The following is a 24,638-nucleotide window of genomic DNA, read 5'->3' as shown; positions in this document are numbered from 1 at the left end:
GTACAAACAATCTTAAACTGCATATCGACATCGTGACACAATATTTCAGGGTTCTGGAAGATCGGCAGACCTGCTAGCATATGCCTTAAAAAACGGAGAGCTGGCTGAGTATAATGTTAAAGGTGACGAGGGAAATACCATCAGGAAGTAGGTTTATAAATAAAAATTGTTCTTAAAAATGAAGTAGTACGTTAGGAGATGTTAATTGATATTACTTTGGTTTTAATATCACATCAATATCATACCCTATGCCATGCCAATTCAAGTAAAGTGACATTATTTAGACCAGCACCCTACTAATCATTGAACCACTACATATATATTCTGTAAAATCAGAATATTAACCACATTTGTAGATTACATATTTAAGTGCAATCAATACCTCATAGTTTCAATGCAAAACAAACGTGTGTGTGTGTTTGTGTGAGTGGGTAAAATAAAACAAAGGAACATGTTGGCATTCAGGTTAACCGTACCATACCATTATACTTGGTGTATGGTTATTACCAAGTAATATTATAAGTTATAGCAAAGTTTTCTAAAATTTAATTGTATAACATTTAATATAAGGTTCTAGGTCATACAAATCAAACAAAAAATTAAGTCAGTACACAAGGATTCAAATTTTCCATTTAATTGTTTCGAATAGAACATATTGATTTATCATAGATGCAATAATTTACCAGACAAAATTCCAAAGTATGAAGAATTAATACTTGGACTGGAAGTTATTCTTATTTTGTTAACTATTCGCTCATTTTCTCAATATCAGTCGAACAAGGAAGTGGAAAATGTCGGTATGTAATCAAAAGCTCACGTTATAATGGTGGTATATTATATTCTGAATTTGTGTTTGTCACATTATTTAATTGGTGGTAACGGTAGGGGTTTTCCTTGATAAATATTTTCTCCAATTTATTATGTTTATTTATATAAACAGTTATTGACTATGTTTCATAAGTTCATATTTGTTCTCATGGAAAGAAGTGGAAAAACTGAAATATAGTTCAGTGAATTGTACATTTGAATTTGACTTGGAGAATGTAATAAATTTGTTGCAACAGAACGAAGAAACGTTTGAATAAGGACCTGAAAGACTACATTCGTAATCAGATGATGCACAGCAAATTCTGTAAAATGGAAGATATTCCTAAGAATATCAAGGAAATCGAGAACTGCCTTGACAAGTTCGATCTGATCCATATATTTGAATTGGGCAGCGGTGACCAAGATCTTCAGGAAACAATGCTTAAAGCGTTACTTAAAGGTATGTGGTCACTACATTTGAAATACAATATTTTTTCTTGAAGGGACAAATAACTAAATGTTATTAATATATTTCAAATGGAAAAATGTTGCCATTCCCGTTACTGTTGCTAACAGTTATTGTCACTGCTGCTACTGCAGCCATGTTACAATTGTACGTTTAATGCAAGATATTTCCCTTATATATGTACTTCATTTTGTACCTGTATAATACATTACAGTAAAATAAATGTATAATTGTACCTATTGCAATGATACCTTACGTATATTAAGCACCAACTTAAATGAATAAAAAGATACTAGTAATGTTCTCAGTGACTGGTGTATCAATATGAAATGGTGCTGCCTTTCGGATTGATGTTAACTGTTTATCTAGTAAGTCCTGTATCATTCATCATAGTGAACAAGTCAAGCATGACATAGTGTTCCAAAAAGTTCTTGCCTTCGCTTTAAATAATTTGCTTCAATATGTATAGGTTGCATGAATTATCTCCGCAGTTATTCTGAGATTCCAATATTACGTTTGCTCCAACACAGGATTATGCTCATATACCGTCTTTTCAAATTGAAACTGTGATCCAAATTGATAATAGTTACTTATGTGTAGTAATTATATTTGATGGTACTGTCCCGCGAAAGTGTGCAGTTAAACTGGGGATAATATTGACGTATTCACAACTTTGAGAATGTTAATGACTTACCGCTGATACAACATAATTTCTGCGAGCCCAACACTAAAATCGTCATTAATGTCACCAAACATCGAAGAGCAAAATGCTTATGGCCATTCTAACTAAAATCTGTAAAGTTTATCTACAATAAACCAAACGCGTATCTGTCTGGGACAATGTGTCATGACTTCGAAAAGGCATCAGTATTTCTAAAATATTTACTGGATTTTACTGCTGAACTTCAGATATCGAGCTGACAAGATAAACTTGATAGTTACGGCTACATTTGTGTTAGTTACCTATTAGCAAATATAACATTTATGGCTGTATCACCAGGTATGATCAATGTATAGAACGCAAACCCAAATATGATTACTGTATGGTTCGTCAATAATTATCATGTAGGTACAAATAATTTTCACACATATAATACCATTGAATTAGTGTTTCACACATATAGTGATACTGAGGATATTTTTGCAACTGCTGGGTATCACTCACACGTTTGTATCACGGTATACCTCGGTGGGTCTTAATATACCTCATGCTGTGGTAATACATAGACAAGTCAGTCAATTTTCAAAACCATGCAAGCATAGATGTAAGATGATTTGCAAACATTCCTCGCAGGATTACGTTTGAAACCAATACATATATTACAATACTAAAACAAACAAATATCGGTTGAATAATGTAACTGCATACACACACTGTGCAAATGTAACTTATTATATTTGCTGAAACTGAAATCACAAATCAATGTGTTTGCATTTCATTCACTTCAATTCGAATGGAAGAACTCGTTCAACTTTCTACAAACTCTCCTCCCTGAGAATGTTTTACAAAATCTCATATCCATCAATATAGCTATCTATGTATGTTTTGTCTATCTATCTATCTATCTATCTATTTATCTATCTATCTATCTATCTATACTATCTTGCTTTTTTATAATTGTTTTTATCATTAAAATTATAAATGACGTCTGGTACCTCCGAGCATGATACTGGACAAGAATCATATTGTACCGGGTAAGTTGATATTACATTGTAGCTTAAGTGTCAGAAAGATCCCATACTTACTTATCTACCCATCCTACACTCTACCTACACTACATATACGTGCAGATACACGCTACAATCCATGATCCGATACACAGTAAACGTGTGTATTATTTCGTGCAGAATTGAGGTCATAAATATTACTAGTGGTAAGACTCACTGCTGATCCCCCATTACCAAAGTCGACTGAATAAGTATAGTTAAGGATAAAGCACATAAATGCACTGATTAAAAATTTTGATGTTATTCAGCTAACGAGAAAGATTTGGTGGAACAGCTGAGACTAGCTTTAACTTGGAACTGGATTGATTTCGCCAGGAGTGAGATTTTTACTGCTGACATGCGATGGGAGGTTATTTTCTCTCCCTCTCTCTCTCTCTCGACCGTTGACTGTGTGCATACTTGCATGCTTGAAACACCTACCATTCATCATGTTTTCCACAGCCTACGTTTTCTTTCTCCCCATCAAACACTATATTTCAAATTTTTGTTTTATTTTATATCATGAATTAGATCATGTTAATAAGATGATAATGTATTTATAATGGATTGTTGTTTTATGTGTGGCCTCCTGCATACTATCATTGCAAATATTATTATATGAGATTATATTTGATTTTTCTTAATTCTTATTCGTGCTTTTAACGTTATATTTGGATAAATAAACACGTTTCACATATAGATACATGTATGTATATATTTATGATGATCAGATGTTTAGTTAGTAATATTTGAAAACATAGAATGAAAAGAGAATCAGACCTCCAAATGAATAATATGAATAATGATTTGTCTCCCGATTAATCGTAATTCCAATAGTTATGATTCACAAAAATTCTTTAATGATTTATTTAAACACTTTGATACTTTCATTTCCTTGAAATAATAAGATGTATGCCACCAATTGTCAAGGTTAAAAATAATAGCTAAGCAGAAAAAACCCTGGTTTCACAAAATATAATTATTATAGAACATCTTTGCGAAAATTTTAAATAACCATGATTTCGTTGAATCTTCATTTTGTCCTCAAAACTTTTGAACACTATATTTATTACTCCAGTCAAATTATAGTGCATTTCGATATCATAATTAATATCACTTTAAAAAATATAAACTTACGAATGTCACTACTTAATTTAAAAATGATTTCATGTACACATAATTGCGATTTATAAAAAAGCAAATAATTCGTCTTAACTGATATAATTTTACTGCTAAAATCTAAGTAAATACGTTTGAGCATCACCTTTCGTCCCTCGTTTATGAGGACCACATAAGCGCTCCCTAATTTATAGCTGACGGACTTTTACAAACACCTAATAAGATTCCTTGAGATGATTTCATTTAATGGATATACATATGTTCTCAAAATAATTATGGGATTTATAGAGGCATCGCATATATGTGCACATATCGAAAAATAATAGATGGGTATACCATTGACGGGGCAAGCAAAAGTTGTACAATTCTTTACGTATCGTGTAACTTCAGCTTAGTGCAAAGCAGATAAGACAATGACGGCTTGATGAATAGAAACAAATATTCATGAGTAAACTGAGCAGTTGACTATGGTTGGATGTCTTCGTGGATAGTAACATTAGCCTGACATCAAGTATCAGAAGTAGAATGGTGAATTATGAAGCAACTTAGACCAACAGGTTGTTCTCCGCCATGTTTTCTTCTGCCATTAGTAGTGGTGAGGATCGATTGTGCGATCCACGATTGGTTATGGAGCCTGTACGCCCCAGTAATGTCAAAAATAGAAGTCGGAAAACAACTTGATCATTTTTGGTTAGATAGACAGAGTCCGGTGTCAAAACGGGTTGTAGTTGTAATCTGATATAATTTCACAGGGCATCAACGTTCTGTTATTATGCACACATATTCAAACATTACTGATACTTTACATGAAATTGACTTTCGGCATGTCGATATTTTGATAGTCAATGAATTCCCACGGACAAGATACTATGTCATTTAGAAGGCAGCCATTCCTTTTCCGCCTGGAATGGAACTATTCCACTATAAAAAACAATTCCAGGCGTAAAGCTAGTGAGCATTTTCTGGCCTAACTAATTTACATAGTTTGCTTAGATGTGCACTTCCCATTTCCACTTTGGTTACATTTCAGATCAGTTAGTCTTTTTTAATTCTTACGTCTGAAAGGTATATAAGAATAAAGTGTGATGTATGTCTCTGTTATAGGTGATACCGTTTGATCAAAATGTGGGACTAAGCAGCAGATAACCCAAACTTTACATCTGGTTTGCAAAATGTTAGGCTCAGAACCATCATGATATACCAGTTAGTTTATCATGTTTATACTGTTAGACAAGCTTAGTGTGTGTGTGTGTGTGTGTGTGTGTGTGTGTATTTAAAATATGTATTATCTTTAGCCTGGCAGTCTAGGTGACATCATGTTGTCAGCACTACAGTGGAACAAAGTGGACTTTGTGGAGCTACTTTTAGATCACGGCGTCGAACTCGAGACGTTTTTGACAAAGGAAAGACTGTTGGAATTATACAACGTAGGTTTATGAGATATCCAGTTCGATTATTTTCTTTCCAATTTCAGATAGGTCAGACATAATACTGAACTTTGACCATGCAAATGACACAATTATTCATTGATAAACGACAGCAAATGTGGTTGGAAAATATAGCGAAATGATTTGCCTTGAATCCAGAAACCAGTTTGACGTCAATGGATTCACGTGACGCAAGTGGTAAAGCAGCACCAATGCATCTACGCAATTTAGTGAAACAATAAGCGAATTGATTATGAAATAAATGAAACTAGAATGATTTAATTGGAAGCGCATATGTTTATTTATATAGTTATTTTGGCTTACAAGACAATAGAAAGCGTTATGTACAAATTTATGTCTGCAAATGTTGACAAACTGCATTTTCTGTCAAACTGGAAGTAACGTTTTATGTTATGCGCAAAGCATCACCGTCACAATGCAGACAATCGCTACATATTGTTCATAACCCCAATATGTCCAGTCAGGTCTGCTTGCTTAATATCTCCTTAGCCCTTTAAGATGATTCTTAGACTAGGTATGTTTTTGTCACAAGGTGACGCGTTGTGGTTTGCAATGAAAGCCTGTATGTTTGGAAGAGTTCTTTCTAGTACAGAGTGTATCTATCGGTTCTCTGTTCGTCACATGTTTCTCATTTGTCACATATATAGGACTGCTTGAGGTATATTAATGATTCCTGATATTTATGACTTTTTCACGCAAGGATTCTCTTTGCGAGATTCTTACCGTTAGAATTTCGCTTTCACTAATTGTGTCCTTCCGTACGTCTATTTATCCGTCACACACTTTACCAGTTATTATCTCCTGAACTGCTTGAGATCTTTACGTTCAACATGTCATTGACGTATCATGGTAAAAGTTTGTTTCATATTTTAGGATGCAACTTTGGCAGTTAAGTAGTCTTAAAGTTTTATGTCATTGTTTTTAAAAACCTGTATTTACATTGCATGTGAGTACAAATATTTCATGTATCTTTGTGAAGCTTACGCGATGTGCACTGTTAAAGACGTGGCTCAAATTAAGATTTCAGAACTATGTCTAGTTAAAATCTGGCCGTAACTCTGTCACCATTTGGATAGTGGATCTCTACCGATCTATTTAATATCTCATGATAGTATATCTTTGTATAATGAAACAAGGTTATGACTCAGAAACGATTTGGCTGTGTGCGACTATTGGTCATCAATAAGCACTCTTTTGCAAACAGATTTAGAACCACTGTTTAGGTATTTACATTATAAATCAGAAAACATTCTAATAGCTGGTGACTCGCGACATAGTGTAATAACGCCTAAAGTTACAGTTGAGAACTAATACAAAAACAAATATTCTTACCTTGGATGCAACACTGATGTAATAAATGCATGCCATTTTCCACCGTATTTGCATTCTAATTATGATGACATTTAAATATCTTATTGATCCATCAAACAATTAATATTAGCGTAATGCATACTATTTTCTTGTATTCATTATTATCGTGAAAGTCTCAAATCAACTAGTATTAGCAAAACCCGATAATTTGCTTATTTTGAAAATAATAATTGTTATGTATTATTAATATATATATATATATATATATATATATATATATATATATATATATATATATATATATATATATATATATATATATATATATATATATATAGTGTGTGTGTGTGCTTTACATGTTTTTAATTGCAATGATTCTAAGCATTAAGCAATATTATTTCAAGGCCTGTGCTTCTCCTTACAAATACTATTGATTCTCAGGACAGGTGATGTTTTGTATATACAAAGGCTTGGTAAGTAATTATTAATTGACATCTGTCTTTGGGAATCGATGATCAGAGTTTGGAGTTGTGTTCGGATATAATTCTACACGAATGATTTATTTAAAGTATGCATAGGAATTACAGTGGACTAAAATGCTACTTTGGGATTTTTGGGGACTCCTTCAAAGACAGTCTGGATTATATGATTGTGATACATTGAGACATTACAAAAATTGGAATTTATTCGGAACGTTCTATACTGTGTCTTACATATGTTTACTCCGTATTAAAGAAAAATAAATTATTTATTGAATATACTTAAATTGGTGGCTTCGGTTTCACCTTCCAGTTGCATAGTTTAAGAACTAGAGTATTAGCAGAAATTGGAGGCTCATCCAGTATTTGATTTTCCAAAAATATTTCCTAAATGTACAAAATGTCTTTAACATTTAAATTGACGTTGTTTCTTAATTTGTGTTGTCCGTCAGATATATTTTGATTTCACACATTGCGGAATCGTCAGTGAAACCAGCAAACATTAACAATGTCATTCAATGTAGCGAACTGTGTTTGAAATCTTACCAATAAAGGTTTGGAGTCTATGCAAAAGACGAGATCCTTGAGCCTGGAATGGTGTGTAACCCGCACGCATGTTTCGTAGTTTATTTGATATTCACAACGCTTTAGGTAACATAGAAAAGAACAACTGTGATCCTATCATTAGAATATGTTATGTCTTAAAAAGGTGTCAGCAGCCTGAAAGTTGATCACTGTTCCATAGGCAAATTATGTTCGTTTCGTGCAGTTATCTGATAACAATAATAAGAACGAATATACAACAACTTCGTTTGTCAGTGTTAGAAGGTTTTATTCAGTTTGGACATTGTTTGGAGTTTCTTCGAACAGGTTTCTACGTTTATGTATGGCGTTGAATATTTTCATCTCACAAAATCTTAGCAACTGTTATAAATTTAATCGTTACGTTTACACGTTTTATATCTTTGTTCCTCATCATTTGTAGTAATATATCCAGGTGATGCTTTGAGTCTTTACTTACGATCTACTATCTGGGTAAAATAAAAAGTCCTGGACATGTAAACATTTACAATAGGCTTCTATTTAAGACTATGTCAGTGTAAATCCTTATTCTGTGCCAAATACACGTTGTCCATCGAAGCGTTGAACATTACTACAGGCTACCATATGACCGACATATTTACTTTGGATGATTATAGTCTTTTTAATGTTTATTAATTATCTCAGATTTCAACTCATTGGTAATATTGTAAATATCCAGGAACCTTGACAATCCATTCTGTATCTGCAGTATTAAACCTTATCCATGGAAGCATCTCAAAAATGTTACACTACCATAAGATTATTATGATATAACATGTGTTCTATTTTAATGCAAACCAGTCATAAACCGGTCGTAGATGCTTATTTCTGAAAATAATGCTGGATATGATAATTATTTTCTACTTTCTCCATTCGTTGTAAAACAGGAAAACCGTTCGGTAAAACTGACACTAAAAGTTGTTTCGTATACTCTATTTACATTGGTTGGTAAGTGAATATAGTCGTCTAATATGGTTACATGTCCAGAACATAGGCAGATCACTGTGATATAATACACACTTTACTGAGTATTGTTTGCACTTGTCATCTATTTCACGCATCACCATGGCCTATATTTCATGACTCATTATCTTCATACGATTTCCCGAGTTGCTGTCTTGCAGTGGCTATTACGAATTGCAGGTACAATTTAAGCATGTTGTTATTTTAATTCCTGAATAACCGACATTAGTTGCCTGTCAAAAATAATGTTTGATTCAGTCTCACTTCAGAAAATCACTTTTCGTATACTTTAGTTTCAGAGAGCTTTTCTAGCTATTATATACTTCATGGACAGATTTGGTGTCACATATCTCAAAGTGTTTGAAAATTAATGTACATGTTAGAGGTTCCAACTTTTAATTACCATACAAAGGAATTTGGAGCTATAGACTCATTAAACATTTACTACCTATCTGTGTTTTATATTGAATGGTCATTAATGTTATCCCATGATGAAGTTATCTAATGAAATGTGGGCACATGATAGCAATCTATGTACATAACCTTATAAGCAAATTGTTATCAGTAAGTTATGATCATATGTACAAAAACAATATTTACAATGTTCTTCTAAACCGTATAGCTGTATTTATCTAGTCAAACAAGATGTAAACTCCGATTTTTTAAACCTCAACATTAGTTACCATTCAAAGTTAGTTTTAAACATTTGGCGTATATTTCAATAGTGCTTACACTGATATGAGTTATGAAATCATGTTTTATAGTGATAAGTAGTAGATTGGTACTGCTTGATGTAAATCACAATTGATGATACTACTCTGCAAGCTACCGATATACGTCAGTGAAAACAACTGCCAGAACGGCAATTATGAAACGTACATGATGTGGCGTTTTACTGTAAACATTACTGTATTTGATACAGTTGTTTTGAAGCATGTGTTCTGTCTTAATAATGAAGTAAATTGTTATAATTTAGATCTTAGTAAATATGGAAAGCATAAATGCGTTTAGCTTTGGTGAGAGGCATAGGGATCATACATCTTTAAGTTTCCGGAGGGGCGTGGAATTTTCGTTAGAACCAATATATTTTAAAATGTTCCTCTATATGAAGATCTGAATAAATGTAATGAACATAATACATTCGTTTATATGTCTTTTTCATACAAACTAGAAATATTATATTATTTCGAGCTAATTTGGGTCACAAATATGTTATTTGAACACATCTCAGTCCCATCACTCCCTTATGATCTCACCTCACCTAACCATCCTCCCGACCACATAAAATTAAATGATTGGCAAATAATATATAACAAGTGTAGTGATGGTTGATTTTTTATCAGCTATAGTACATTTAAAATGCATTAGCATATTATGAATTTTAAAGAAAGAAACTGTTTTTAATAATTTTCAAAGCAATTTAAATGTGAAACAGTCCTCTACAATAACAAGTGCTACTGTATTAGAACCAATGCTGATTATAACACATCCAACATTATAATGGTAAATGCTATCCATATGGATCAGTCTTTCATGTGTCTTTATGTCTGCAAAAGTATTCCATGAAATTCTGTGTCAGTGTATTTTCTTTGATATATCTCCCCCATTTTTCCAGGCGTTCTCTTCGGAAAGCCCTTTAAAGGATTTACTGCTAAACGTGAGAGGGAAGAAAAAGAAGGAGGTATGAAATTTGACCTATGGGATAATATTTTAGAGTAGAAGTTTTTGTCTTCGTGTCCTGCAATTTAGAGTTGCAGGATATTGTAGTTTAGTCTTTTCTATTTGGTAGGATGTTTTGGATTGTCATTTTCTGCCACTAAAAGCAGACGTAGTCACTGTATTTGGTACGAATAACGTCATAAGTACTCACTGCATTTTGGCGAAACTTCGCACATATCTCAACCTCTGACTACAAAATGCATGAAGCAGTATGAGCATTTGAACACTGCTACTAAAATATACTGACCATGATATTTTATTTTGATTCAATGACTATGTTCTTTTCAATCACTTATTAAAATGAAATGTTGCTTACGTTTATAATACTCATTTTGCCATGTTGTATGTTTGTACTTTGAAATGCATAGGAAGTGTGCACACTTTACTTTCATTTATGAACAATAAATAGCCATTCATTTTAAGAAAATTAGTACATATTTTATTTAAAAACATTGTCTAAACAGATCTATGTGTAGCTGGTAGGCTGAAAGTAACTTTTACTAGACAGGACGTATCTAGACGTATCTAGAGCAAATGATGTAAAGTTATTTTCAATTGAACCATTACATAGTTCAAGATGTACATATACTGATACCCCAGACAGGATGCTTTTCAACACTTAAACTCAATGTTTTCCATTTCGTATATTCGTTTGCATTATATATTTCATTTGTACTTGATTGGCTTGATGGCTGCCATTCTTGACTTGATAACAGATCTTGTACAGCAGTCTGTGACCCAGTGGTATTCCGATATCGTTGTTTGTTTAGCATTTTATTACGAGAGAAAATCATCATGTTGTGATAATGCATTACCAATGCACAGAATACTATACCAGTGTGAATTCTCTATTTCCTGCTTAGTAATGGTAGAAATAATATGCACAGTAATGGTAAAGACCAAACATAACAAATATATTGTTTTCAAATAATATTTGTATATGCACCCAAATCAATAAATATAAATACTTATTGAAATGCTTTGTTGTAAACAAACTAAACAAATTAAAATTATTAACATGCTTGATGTCTAAATTACGACTTGAAGCAAAATGGGAATTAATAAATATGTATTTTGTTGGACGTACTTGTATGAATTTCTATAATATGATATCAGTACACAGATTTTATGGCAGAACATCTAAGAAGATGTATTTAATATTTCAAACAGTCCACTGAAACGATCAGCATGGAGGAGGTGGGTAAACTGATTGCGCATTTACTTGATGACTACTATCTCCAGCAATACAGCCCCCCACCAAATGCTCATTCAGAACAAGGTAATAATGGATGTGCGAAAATTCGTGAATAGCTTTCTAACATCATATTTTAATACAAAGACACGTCCATGGTTCAGTAACCAACTGTTTACGGATTAGAATGTATAAATGCTGGTGATCTTTTAGTCATTTTGGGGTTTACATTCACTTGGGATATAGCTCGAGTCTGTGTGAAATATCGACCATCTTAATGAAAGTTCGTCTGCTTAGATTTGTGATTCGTAAGATGATGGAGTGAACAGCTGAATCGGTGAAACATTGCCATTGATGATCATAATACATCAGTGTCTCCATAAAATATAAATATGTATTCTAAATATTGAGGCATGTACTCCTTTTCCCCCAGTTTTCAAAAGTAAACGGTTGGGATCATTTGATTCTTCTCATCCATGCGTGATTAAACTCACGTAATATCTTATATATCATCCAAGATCGAGACTTCAAACTGGTTTATCATTGTTGATGGTAAATCGATATATACACATACTTATATTTGGGGACAGCGGCGATGAACCGATGTAGCGGGTTCTATATTCTTTGTGGTGATCATTATGGTATATAGAAATTGTGTTTTGTATATTTCAGCTTCAGTATGTAAATTATATTTGGATAATTATAAGTTTCTGTCCAACCTGCACAGCATTCCGATGTGAAAGACATAATTATTCAGAAGAAACTTCTGCCTTGAGTGTATTGCATTTTCTCATATTTTTTCTCTAGTAAAGCATAACCAATATGACTTATGGTATGTTATGGTATATTGTTTTATACATATGTAGCTTACAATCTAAAGGAATAGGTTTAGTTTTTGGAAGATATTTTAGCAGAGTTTGTGATATGTTATTATTATTGCATCGTTATTTGAATATAGTTGAGTCCAAAAATTGTGTTAGTAAAATTCCTAGCAAGTATGAGTGACATCTGCAAATGAAGGTTGGTTTACACATTGTAACATTTAACTTCTCATATGTGCACATGACGATACAATATATAAGACCAGGTCAAAATATCGTAAAGCTGTTCTACAAATCGTAAATGCTGTAACGTTTGTGGAACCTAGTTAGTTATCTCTAGTCCAGGAATGACACATGCTACTGCCTATGTGACTGTGACTGCCAGTACAACATTAATTTCCATGTCATATCTTTTAAATTTAAGTAAAACGCTACATAGATATGTCATTTGCTATCAAAAGGTCCAGATTTAAAAGCGAAACCACAGTTTGAGAACCCTTACCTGCATATGCTGATCTGGTCTGTTCTAAACAACCTGCAAGACATGGCAAAACTCTTCTGGAGTAAAGGGATGGTAAGTATATTTCGTTTGATAATTGCTTATTTCTGGAAATTAGTGATGAGCGAAGATGTATTTTGGCCTCATCTATCCGTTTGTGAGTATGTTTCTACGCCCATTCCTGACATGGCTTCATGCTGTTTCTTCTTCTTCAAGCACCGGGGCTTTACACACGGCATTGTAAGTTGGGTGTATAATTCCAGCAAATGTGTAACCTGAATTGCTCGGCTTTTTTACCATTTGTTTGGATTTTTCTTTACAGGTTTCGTTCCGATTAGATCACAATCTGGAATTGCAGACCAAACTTTAATCTCCCCTTCACACATACACCCATTGAAGAATGGTTTTGAAACTTTGTAGGTTAGATACATTTTATTATTTCCTCTGTTCTTATTTTATAACGGTGATTGAAGACACAAAATATGTTTAGAACAACAATAATTTGTTCTGGTAAGTCGATATCTCTCTGCCAAACACCCTGATAGTAGAGTTGCACTGATGCTGTGTAACTATTTGGTTGTTGCAAGGCCTCACTAAGATTATTCTTCTGCCCATTTTGGAGATAGTTCTTTGACAATAACTCACAAAGGGTTATTCGACAATGCTTCTTATAATTGGATATCTTCCATAATTCCTGGAGAATGTACTGAAAATGTGTAGTCCTTTTAATTGTTCGTTGGAGAGATGTTTTAATTTTCTTCATTAGTACAATTTGTGCAAATTGGCACAGAAATGAATATCGAGAATTCAGTTTGTTTAGATGTGTTTGTTTTTACACAACAACAGGTAGTAATACCACTCTACATATAGCATTGGCATATTTGTATGAAGCAGTTTACTATTTCATTGATACAATGATCGTAGAAGAATCAGAAATTTTGATTATTATCACACAATAACAAAAAGCTCAGAAAAGCGTGCCTGAAGATAGGAGATATGCCTATATGGTACCTCTTGTGTGGGGCTTTATAGAGTCAATGAAAAATTGACATTAAGCTATGGCGTCAGCATGCGGTCCCTGAGAATCTATCAGTATTAATGAGCTCTTGTGGATCACAGTGATAGTATAATTAGTTAATAGCTCTAACATTGTTGACTGTTATGGGGTCAATTTGGAAATTCAAAATAAAGGAAGGTTGGTCATTATGGGATGTGTAGGACTTTAATACCATGGGCCATTGTGGTTTCTACCGGAAATTTAATATTACGTCATTTTGAAACCATAAAACTTGTTCTTCACGTCGTTAAAATTTTACGCATGTCGATTTTGCCATCCTTGATTTAAAAAACACTTATGATCATGTTTATCTAAATGTCAATATATTGTGACACATTTTTTTATAAGCGTGAAGATAATATGTTAATGCTTAAAGGTTGTGGAATTTTTGGCTTTGAATTTATAGATTGCCAGAACTTAAGTTCATTGAACTTCTCCATTGTACGTGGCGCATCTGATTTTGCTTGGTAGATCAATATTTGTCGGTAATGGTGTGCTTGAATATCACACAATACTAAAACAAGTCATAAATACATATAAGGATTTTGTAATCGTAAGGATAATCTTTTGAATAAAACTTCAAATGAAATTTCAAGGCACATCACAAAAGTCCAGTTTTACTAATACATACATTCTTACATCAAGATCCTCACTAACTCGGTTCTTCTGCAGTTTCGTATGCTTGTTGTGCTTTTAATTGTTTTCTGGAATAGGCTATTATCGTGTATCTTCTTTTTCTGCTCCTGAAAATGTAATTGTTTCCCTTTCATTGTTTCCTTGACAACGATATCGATTGTCATTTCTTGTACCTCTGAAGCTGGGTTCTCCCAATATTTGAGGTTTCTTTTCTTTGACATTCTTGACCGGATGCAGCCCAATGTCCTAACAACTGATAGACCTAATGAATATCTTAATTGCATTAGGAACAGTCGTCTGTAGTTTCTGATGAGGTCTTGTTCCAAGTGCATTTTTGAACATACTTATCTATAAATCTCTGTCCAAATGTTTGATACGTTGTGGCTCTTCCATATTCACCAAATTGTGAAACAGAATTGGCGTATCTTCACAGGCAAAGATGATACTGAGCTGTGATAGAGAGAGATATCCTGGGGAAAAAAATCAGATTTGGTTAGTCTATCTTCATGAACAAAGACATGATTACAAAGGGAAACCAGAATACCGCACTTACTCATGGAACTTTTGGCAGAATTTAATCTAGCAATTTTAAAGAAAATAATTATTATTCTATATTCGATTACACTTTCTTCTTCCTTCTCCTCCCCAACCCAAGACCGTCATAATAGCGTTCGCTAAAGAAGGAAAGTCATCATGCAGGCCTGATGAACACTTTGTACATTAAGAAAATCACACTTTGACTTGCCGCACACGATAAAGTTTAAAAGGTTGAGACACAAAGTCCATGCGGAGAAAATGGCAAATAAATGTAGAAGTGACGGAGTCTCTGGATTTTAGAGTCGAACCAAGAGTTTCTGGACAAAGAATTAGGCATACATTATCTGTTTTATCAGGAAACGATCTTTGATTGCAAAAAGTAATAGTTAGTCTGCTTTATCGGCAAAATAGAAAATAGCACTACTACAATGAGTCTCAACAGATACTTTGTTTATAGCGATGCTTATAATTCTAGGAGTATGCTCAAATAAAAGATATCCAGCCATTAGCCTTTTATTAGGTAATTATAAATGAAGTGGCAACATAAAGAAAAACCCAAACTGAAATTCATCTTTTCTACTAATTTTGAAGGGGTGGTGGCGGATGAGGTTCACATTATCTGTTAGCAAATGTCAAATGAGTCAACTACAAGAAGAGACAATTCAGTAAGATATAATTTTGTTTGGGTTGGGGCTATTTGCACTATATATATATATATATATATATATATATATATATATATATATATATATATATATATAATTTGAAAATGTATCTGTTATTAATTTGGGTTTATAGCATTGGCACTTCAATTATTTCAAACGAAAGCCACTTTTAGATAAGCTTATACATGACTTAGTTTTGATGAAACATGTTTTTCCTAATCAGAGGGATTTCCCATACCTTAACCGAGACTACCGCTGTGTACAAATCCAATGTTCTCTCTCTCTCTCTCTCATTCATTGAATAACAAAAGAACATGCTGCAAAATTTGTAGCAGTGCATATCTAAGAAATAACTAGTATATATATATATATATATATATATATATATATATATATATATGTATATACACACAAAATGTTGTCAGTAATTACTATATTCTTGTCAGCTTGAGAGCGTTGGTCGAATTTTGGGTTTTTGCAGGAATTATACGTAATAATGATGTCAAAATATGGACCATGATGTCTTTGGATTCTTTTACTGAGATAAAAATAAAAGACAAAAGAAAGTTTATTTCAGCGGAAACGTTTAAGTAATTTGTGCTATTGATTTGTCTCGTTAAGTTACGACTGCACCGTTTACGATGTTTCAAGTTCAAATTTAATGAATAATAGTCAATCTAATTTGTCCAACTTGCTTACATTAGTGTAGTGCAACAAATGTTAAACAATATATGTAGAAAAAATATGAATAAAATCAAAAGTATGAACACAAATTTATGAAGCGAGACAGACTTCAAAGGCTAATGAACATTGCTCATCAAATGAATGTGAATAACATTGATAGAGCAATTACACGAAGACTGACCTCAGGTCCTGGAGGGACAGGCTGCTTTACGTGAAATATTTATAGAGCTCAAGTCAGTTTAAAATAATTTTGTTTTGATCCTTTTTTATTCGAATTACAGCTGTTTCAATGCTTTCTGACAATTGATAGTAAAACTTTGGGCAATTTTGAGCAGGTGGGAAAGCCATGGCTTGTGTCTCAAACTTGAGCGGTGATAATGCTTTTTTGAACTGCCAAAATACCTGAAATGCAGATATTTGTTACTAATGAAAATGTATTTGAATGCCTAACATGTCGAACAATGTCTACCTATCTGCCTTTCTTTATTTCTTGGTTTCATTCGCTGTAAAAAGTAAACATGGTTAAGTTATGCACGTATAAGCGAAGATCAACGCGAAATAACAATATGTACAAGAAAATCAAATGATATTTGAAAGACAGTTTCACTTAGGAAAAACATAATCTTCTCTATTAATCATTCTATAATATTATTTAATCGTATCTGCGTATTAGTCTGTATATATTCTATCGAAAACAATTTAGGTACTGATCAGTCTTGGCGGCAAGTCTTGTACTGTTTATACAAGCGATGATTATTAGTGATTATGTCTGGCTGTTTTACTAAACATCAATAAGACCTCTTTTCCAAAACCACTGGACATAACGTGTCCAATGTTCACATTAACCTATATCCCAGCAATCACAGCTGGAAGTACAAAGTAGATTCATCTGCCAATGACAGCTTTCGAAAATCAAGCTAACACGACCTGACTAAACCTTGAAGCTCATTACATTTTGTTGAAAGTATCTAGGTCGTCATTCTGTATGTGTGTTGTTACTAAAAATTAATAAAACAGCAAGGAAAGGAATTGTATTAGTTGATAGTTAAATGAACAAAATTCACATTATGTCAAGTCTGAGGAATTTTATAAAACATAAAAACATATTCCGACAAGTGATATAGTCAACTGTCAGGTTATGAAAACCATTTGCACAATATCATGGAACACTGGTGTCTTTGTTCATTTAAAATCTGAAGCATTTTGGCATCATCTGTCTGTCAGTGTCTGACAATAAATGTTCAACACTAACAAAGTCATGCATTCAATTTCACTCAATGTCAAAAGTAAATATATTGAATTATTATAAATATTAAAGTTTAATATGTTTCAACCTCAACAAATTTGCGTTACAACTGAAAAGATTTAAAATAAAGCAATAATACTCACATCAGAAAGACCAAAACATCCTTCCAAAGTCTTGGCAAATGTTTGCATATTAGTTGATGGATGGATGTCTAAAAACCAAGTATACACAGCGTATGCGCTATCGTGTTTATTCTACAGTTGTACACTTACATCATACTTATCCGGAAGATCATTTTCAAGCTTCTTTGGTTCTTGTGTGATAAAGGACAGTATAGAATATATGAAAATTTCCAAGACATCCTGCAAATTTGTACCTTCATCATATATTTTACAGGATTCAATGGCTGCTGCTCTTCTTGCACATGCTTTATACTCCTCCATGTCGAAAAAACTTAATGATGTAAAGCTTACGATTAAAGAGGAAATTGAAGCAAACAGTCGGTAAGATTCTTTGTAACATCTACTCTTGACTTCAAAAGCATAGAACAGAAGATTAATAATTGTTTCAGGAGCATACATATTCACGTGTAAAAAATCAGTTTTTTCTTTTTCATTCAACTGATTGCGTTGGAATAATATTTGTTATCATATGTTTTTAAAAATATTCATAGAGGATATCTACATTTGTTTGAGTAACAAGTGTTTAACACGACTTGTGAAGCCATAAGTGACGATACAAACCTTTCGCCTTGACCAGTTAAATCTTTATGTATGTTTACTTAAAAATGGCGAGTTGCGTGCGTTTTATCCTTTGTGTGCTAAGGTGATAACTATCTGCATTGCTATATCGATTACAAAAAAAGTTTCTACATTTAGATTAATTTGGAGACAATGACTTTTTACATAGTTAGCATGATCATATCAAGCTGCAAATTGAGTAAAGCGTCAAAATAAAGCCCGTATTTCATGCGCGGATTGATAATGTTGGGTTGGGAAAATTTATATCATAGAGATCATTTTCTGAGCGTAAAATATTTAACAAAAGATTTAATTGTTGTATTTTGTTGTTTATTCTACATTCTTGCCTGATTGTAGTGTGGCATTGGCAAACATGCAGTTTTGCAACACTAATCAATGCTGATTAATATTTTATTTTCAAGCACGCCTGTGCAGAGAGTCAATACTGCTGCTTACAAATACATCTGTTATATGTAATCACGGATTTTATTTCTCAATCTGTCGGACCGTTTCTGTCGTAAATTATAATAAGTAGCACGAGGCGCTGACACGATTCCTAAATTCTGGGTAAAGTTTTTTTTTTATAAGTATGCCTTAACAGAAAATATTGAAGTGTAGGTGAGTGTGTCGCCTAACCCCAAAACAACCAAACAACCAATTTCGCCGAATCGGAAGAGAGAGAGAGACAGAGACAGAGACAGAGAGAGAGAGAGAGACAGAGAGAGAGAGAGAGAGAGAGAGATAGAGAACATTTTCTTCGAACTTATAAGGCGCAATGGGGTTTATTTTAGATGTTGATGATCATCTATGAAATATCGTGAAACTGTATGATGCTGACCCAGCTGCCGACTAGACTGTCCAGCAGCTCGGGCATCTGTACACTACTGAACGTCGATCAGTTAAATTGGTAAATTGGTCACACGTACCATACGCAGGCTAATCGGGGCGTTCAGTATCGATCCCTGATGAGACTTTGTTATGATAGATTCAACTGCAACAGCACTTCGATGACAAGGTTTATTCGAACCGCGCTGTCCGCACAACCGTCCCACAGTCGTCACCAGTATATCCTGAAGATTCACACTATTCCAACTCTGAATGGAGACAATGGTGACTAGTTTCAAACTTTGCGTTTATCAGTTGTTTCTGTGTTTGGAATGCCCGCCAAATCCTATAACAACGCAAGCCATTAAGGTCAATCACTCGGTAAAAAGCTGATTGAGTGTCCCTCCCTCAATTTCTGTCCCAAAGTATATTAAAATAGATCAAATCACAGACTGTTTTTCAGACAAGAGTAGCAATCTGTACAATTCCAAGGATCCAGGCGTACCTTCTTTTTGCTGGTACAAAACCAAATCACCTGCTAAACATAACCATCAGTCCCAGGATGATATATTATGCAGTCGCAAGTGCAATTCCTTGTTTTATAAAGGGGTCCTTAAGGTTTTTCACTCAAAATCAAAGCAGGTATGGAAAGTCGCCTCCGCATCTCCGATGTTAGACTTAGGGTTGTTAGCCATTTTCCAACTCGTCAATAAATGTGGTAACAACCATTAGCAAGATTTGTCAGACATAAATGATTGTAAGATATATGGCTTCATCTTAATTAAGCTTTGTATTTGCACTGAGGGCATTTTTATGTTTCCAGTTTCTATAATGGGAAAATCTTCACATGGATATATCTGCTTGTCCATCTGTATGTCACTACCTCCGTACACTTGTGGTATGTTTGGCAAATTTGTGTTGATATAGGGATGATATATTTAAATTTTCATCCATCACAAAGATTTGTAAAACGTTTCAAGCATATTTGACTTTGCTTTGTTTGCATAAAAACCGTGTTAGTAAGATTAAACATATAACATTTGAAATAGACAAATTAAATTAAGCTGTTTTTTATAAGGGATGTAAGCAATCCCTATTACATATGTCATTGCAATTAAGGATTTTGTTGCGCATTGTTAAATGCTTTTTTTATCGCTACACACAGTAAAGCAACAACTACTTGAAATATGGAGATAGTAATAATAATAATAATAATAATAATAATGTAGTTGTATTTGTATTTATATGTTTATGACCCGGACTAGCATTGTATGATTTATATCGTAATGTGTACAGGTCTTTGCGTATTTAGGACTTATTAGACCTTTGTTTATTTGAAAATAGGTTCTTGTTGACGAGATCATTAAAAAAAATCATTTAAGATCAACAAATGAAAAGTATAATGTAGTTTGATATATAGTTTTGAAGATGATTTCCATACAATTATGTTATTTGTTCTTAAATTTCTCCCAATTGCCTGACTTTCTAAGCTTGACTTTCTGCTGTTGGAATACAAATCAAATTCTGATAAGTCTTGCGCAATCTGACATGTTAGCGTCTGCACATATTAATCAGTGAATTCTTATACTGGCTTAGTTGGTTACCAGTCTGGAAGCTACATCTATGCTTGCATTAATTTTACATTCACAGCTAAACCGGTACCATAGAGATCACAGGACAGTCCATGATAGACAAAATTTACACACAGCAATAAAATGTCTGACTGAAATAGTTCGTACTCTTTAAGCTGTATCTTTTAAAATCGTGAGAGGATACATACCGTATAAAGTCATATCATGCAGAAACTTAATAATTTCAGAGATAAGTTTCATCCGGGAAAATGAGTGAAGTCATCTTATATCTGTACCAGTTCGTTTACCACGACACTAATCAGTTTATATGCATCGAATGCATAGTTATATCATACAGATCTTGTACGTGTTTGGTTTCGAACTAAAGTACAGTTCTAGTAAATTGGTTTTCTTACGTCATTTGCACTATCTTACTTCTAAACACGTGTAATACGCGGGACTATTTTCAGTGGTTTCGTTTGTTAGCCGATTGTAAGAATTGGTCAAACTGTTTGCAGAAAAAGAGTTCCTCTGTATATTATGTTACTGTCAAATTGCTTTTGTACTCTACGTTTTAACCGGTGCGTAGTAGTTATAGTTATATTATAAGCATAACTTGTGATCCAATTGGTTGCCGTCATCTAGAGAACAAAATGCCAGAAACGAATGCATTTTTATCCCATTAGTTTTTATGTCAGTGGGGCTATTAATTGTTACACTTAAATCAACTATTTCAGTTAGCTGAGATTTAAACTTAATCCTCAATTCCCATGTGCTCGGATTAGTGTAAACATTTAAGGTGGTAAAATTAGTGTATGCATTTGTGCCATGGTTGATGCTGCATTATTGATCGGCTACGTATTATATTTGATTAATAACATCATATCGTTCCGCTCTCTGATGTGTGGGGATATGTGAAATATGACAGTGGCATTCTAATACCTAAGCTCGGTTTGATACTACTGTAATGACCGTATTACCAATCATTATTTGAGCGAGGCTGGATGACCATATATCAGATAGATAGATTTTGGGCATATTAATAATGAAATAATATACGTATGAACGGTTACAGTTTGTTAAAACGACCTCTTACTCTTGAACTTAAGGCGATCTTCACAACGCCAGTGGATGTGCAACAACAACGGTACATTTCAGTAAACTTCTTCAACAGTTTGGTTTGAAATTGTGCGAGACTGCATGGCTCTTCTTTCAGGAAGTTCTTTATTTTAAAACAGTTGCGATGAGTATTGCATAAAAATCTGACAGGCGAAGAGGCAAAGATAGAATCCTTTCTGTGGTCTCATTTTCTCGAAAAGACGATAAAACGTATTGGAGAGACTGCTAAACATTCTATATGCTGATTTTCTGACTTTCCGCATTAGTTTAGTCATAGTAAATACGTACTAGAGGACAACATACTGATATCCAAATTAAAATGAAAGTTTCTGAGTGTATGCTGTAGTTCACGGTTGTATCTTATTGCACATTAATCTTCACGTTTAGACTGCCTGCATTGTCTGGGAATTTGTACATATTCGTCTTCTGCAGTAATGCAAGAATATATTCGAAGGATATGGAATACTTTGGATTACATTTGACGAGGATTTCCAACACTTTCAGAGCATGTCTTATGGCAGATGCTACATTTTCACCTTTCTTCGGATGGGTTGTAAATTTTAAACCGTATCACTGTGTATCCTAATTAGCAAGACTTGTTTCTTTGCTTCTTGTTTTCTTGCAGTACAACTGTGACAACGTATTAGTATTAACTTCATGAGGTTTTATTTATCTATATCTGGAAACTCACATTATATATATATATATATATATATATATATATATATATATATATATATATATATATATATATATATATATATATATAATCATTTCAATTAATCTACGATACATCACGATCTGTAACAGTATAAGAAAAACATTTTATTTCCTTGCTAAAGATCTCTGCGCAAGAATTTCTTTGTCTGCTGGGACTTATTAATGCAGTACCTAACGATACTAACTTATGTCATCTATGCTATGTAAAATATATGTATTGGACCAGCGGAAACCCAAATTACTGCCTGCTGCAGCTAGCGATCCAAGTTTCGGTATACATGAGGTACAATCTATGCAATTGGGGAGAATCTTAATGGCATAGAACATCTATCCTCTTAGAATTATGATTAAAATTTGCCAACCAAATGGAGAAGAACACATACCTCATAGCACCGTTGCAGCATATCAGTCTGAGCAGCAGAGGGGGAGAACAGACCGAAACTAAATTTAAAAATAACTATTCCACGGGAATTATTCCTCGATAGAACCCTATTTTGATGAAATAAACTACTTCAAGGAATCGGAGATTCCCAACGTGGCCCTACATAAAACACATCGAAATTATTTTTATGCTGCAAAAATTGTGTCGAGGCCGACGCGATATCGTGTTCGCGGATCATGTAGGTTTATTGTCACAAATCCGTGGGGTTTTTTTTGAGCGCGACTAAAGAAATTTTTAAATTTATTTATGTCCATGTCACCACTACACCAGGTTTGATGAATATTTCTCAACGTGTGAACATCAACTCCGTTAAACACAGCAAGAAGATTACAGTTATCCCTGATTACTTTTGGTATTTGTGTGTAACGTTGAGTAACATAAATGACATCAGTGTTTTTGTGACGACCCCGGGAGAATATTCTCGCAGGATTTTTTTGTTTGTCCAGCATCACATCATCGTACACTACTAAGTTATTTTTTTCACCGTCGAGGTCTTCAATGGATGGCGCTTCTTCGATATCAGTGATAAATTCAACTACATCTTCATCACTCAGCGCTTTTGCACTTTCATTAAAATCCTTTATAACATCATAGCATCGTTGATCATCTACAGATGGAGCTACCAAATACAGCTTATCCCACTTCATCCACTTCATAATCAGGTTCAGCAGCAGTTGCGTTTTACCCGATCCTGACGGTCCTATGATGATCATCCGGATAGAATTTGGTAATACTGAATTATGCTTGACTGGTTCTTTCTTTCGCGTCGCAGAAAAGTCTGTAATTTCCATTTGTATACAAAGATTAATAATTATGGATCTATATTGTGTGAAGTGTCGGGTACGAACCCCTACGAATGATCTAACAACGGTTACAACAAAAAATAACAGACTAGCACTTTCTGGTACGTGTACGCGATGTGGCACAAAAAAATTTAGATTTCAAAAAAAAAGCCTGACAAAGTCAGCGGAGGTGACATCGCAGCCGCCCTCGGACGACTTCCAGGTACCCCTTGGGGAAAGTATCCCGGAGAAAAACATCTCCCAGGATACAATTACTGCGGTCCGGGAACACGACTAGATATCAGGCTTGACAGCAACGATCAGCCCAAACCCGGCGAGTATCCGATAAACGCTATCGACGCAGCGTGTCACATACATGATATTGCTTATCGAAGTAAAGATCTACAAGACAGGCATATCGCGGATGTGAAATTAATTCATGCCCTAAGCGCCATAAAAAATAAATCACTTAAAGAGTCGCTCGCTAATTGGTTAATAAGA

General features: G+C 33.8%; 1 protein-coding gene across 4 annotated transcripts in view; it reads left to right on the top strand.

Moving 5' to 3' along the window:
* Positions 1-24,638, top strand: part of LOC149771152 (transient receptor potential cation channel subfamily M member-like 2) — a 111,140-nt gene that overhangs the window by 23,602 nt on the left and 62,900 nt on the right. For all 4 annotated transcript variants that reach the window (XR_016418404.1, XR_016418403.1, XM_089948804.1 and 1 more), the window contains exons 7-14: positions 50-147; positions 1,065-1,267; positions 3,250-3,350; positions 5,395-5,526; positions 10,498-10,563; positions 11,772-11,880; positions 13,076-13,188; positions 18,335-18,441. Coding sequence is in view for 2 of the 4 variants with exons in the window: in XM_089948804.1 (XP_089804930.1) it covers positions 50-147; positions 1,065-1,267; positions 3,250-3,350; positions 5,395-5,526; positions 10,498-10,563; positions 11,772-11,880; positions 13,076-13,188; positions 18,335-18,441 (929 nt within the window). In the remaining 2 variants the exon portion in view is untranslated. The remainder of the gene's footprint in view (positions 1-49; positions 148-1,064; positions 1,268-3,249; positions 3,351-5,394; positions 5,527-10,497; positions 10,564-11,771; positions 11,881-13,075; positions 13,189-18,334; positions 18,442-24,638) is intronic.

Source organism: Sinohyriopsis cumingii, unplaced genomic scaffold (genome assembly GCF_028554795.1).
Source record: "Sinohyriopsis cumingii isolate HCF-2022 unplaced genomic scaffold, ASM2855479v2 utg002106l, whole genome shotgun sequence".
NCBI lineage: Eukaryota > Metazoa > Mollusca > Bivalvia > Unionida > Unionidae > Sinohyriopsis > Sinohyriopsis cumingii.
Note: the sequence above shows the minus strand (reverse complement) of the source record. Positions and strands in the feature narration are given on the sequence as shown.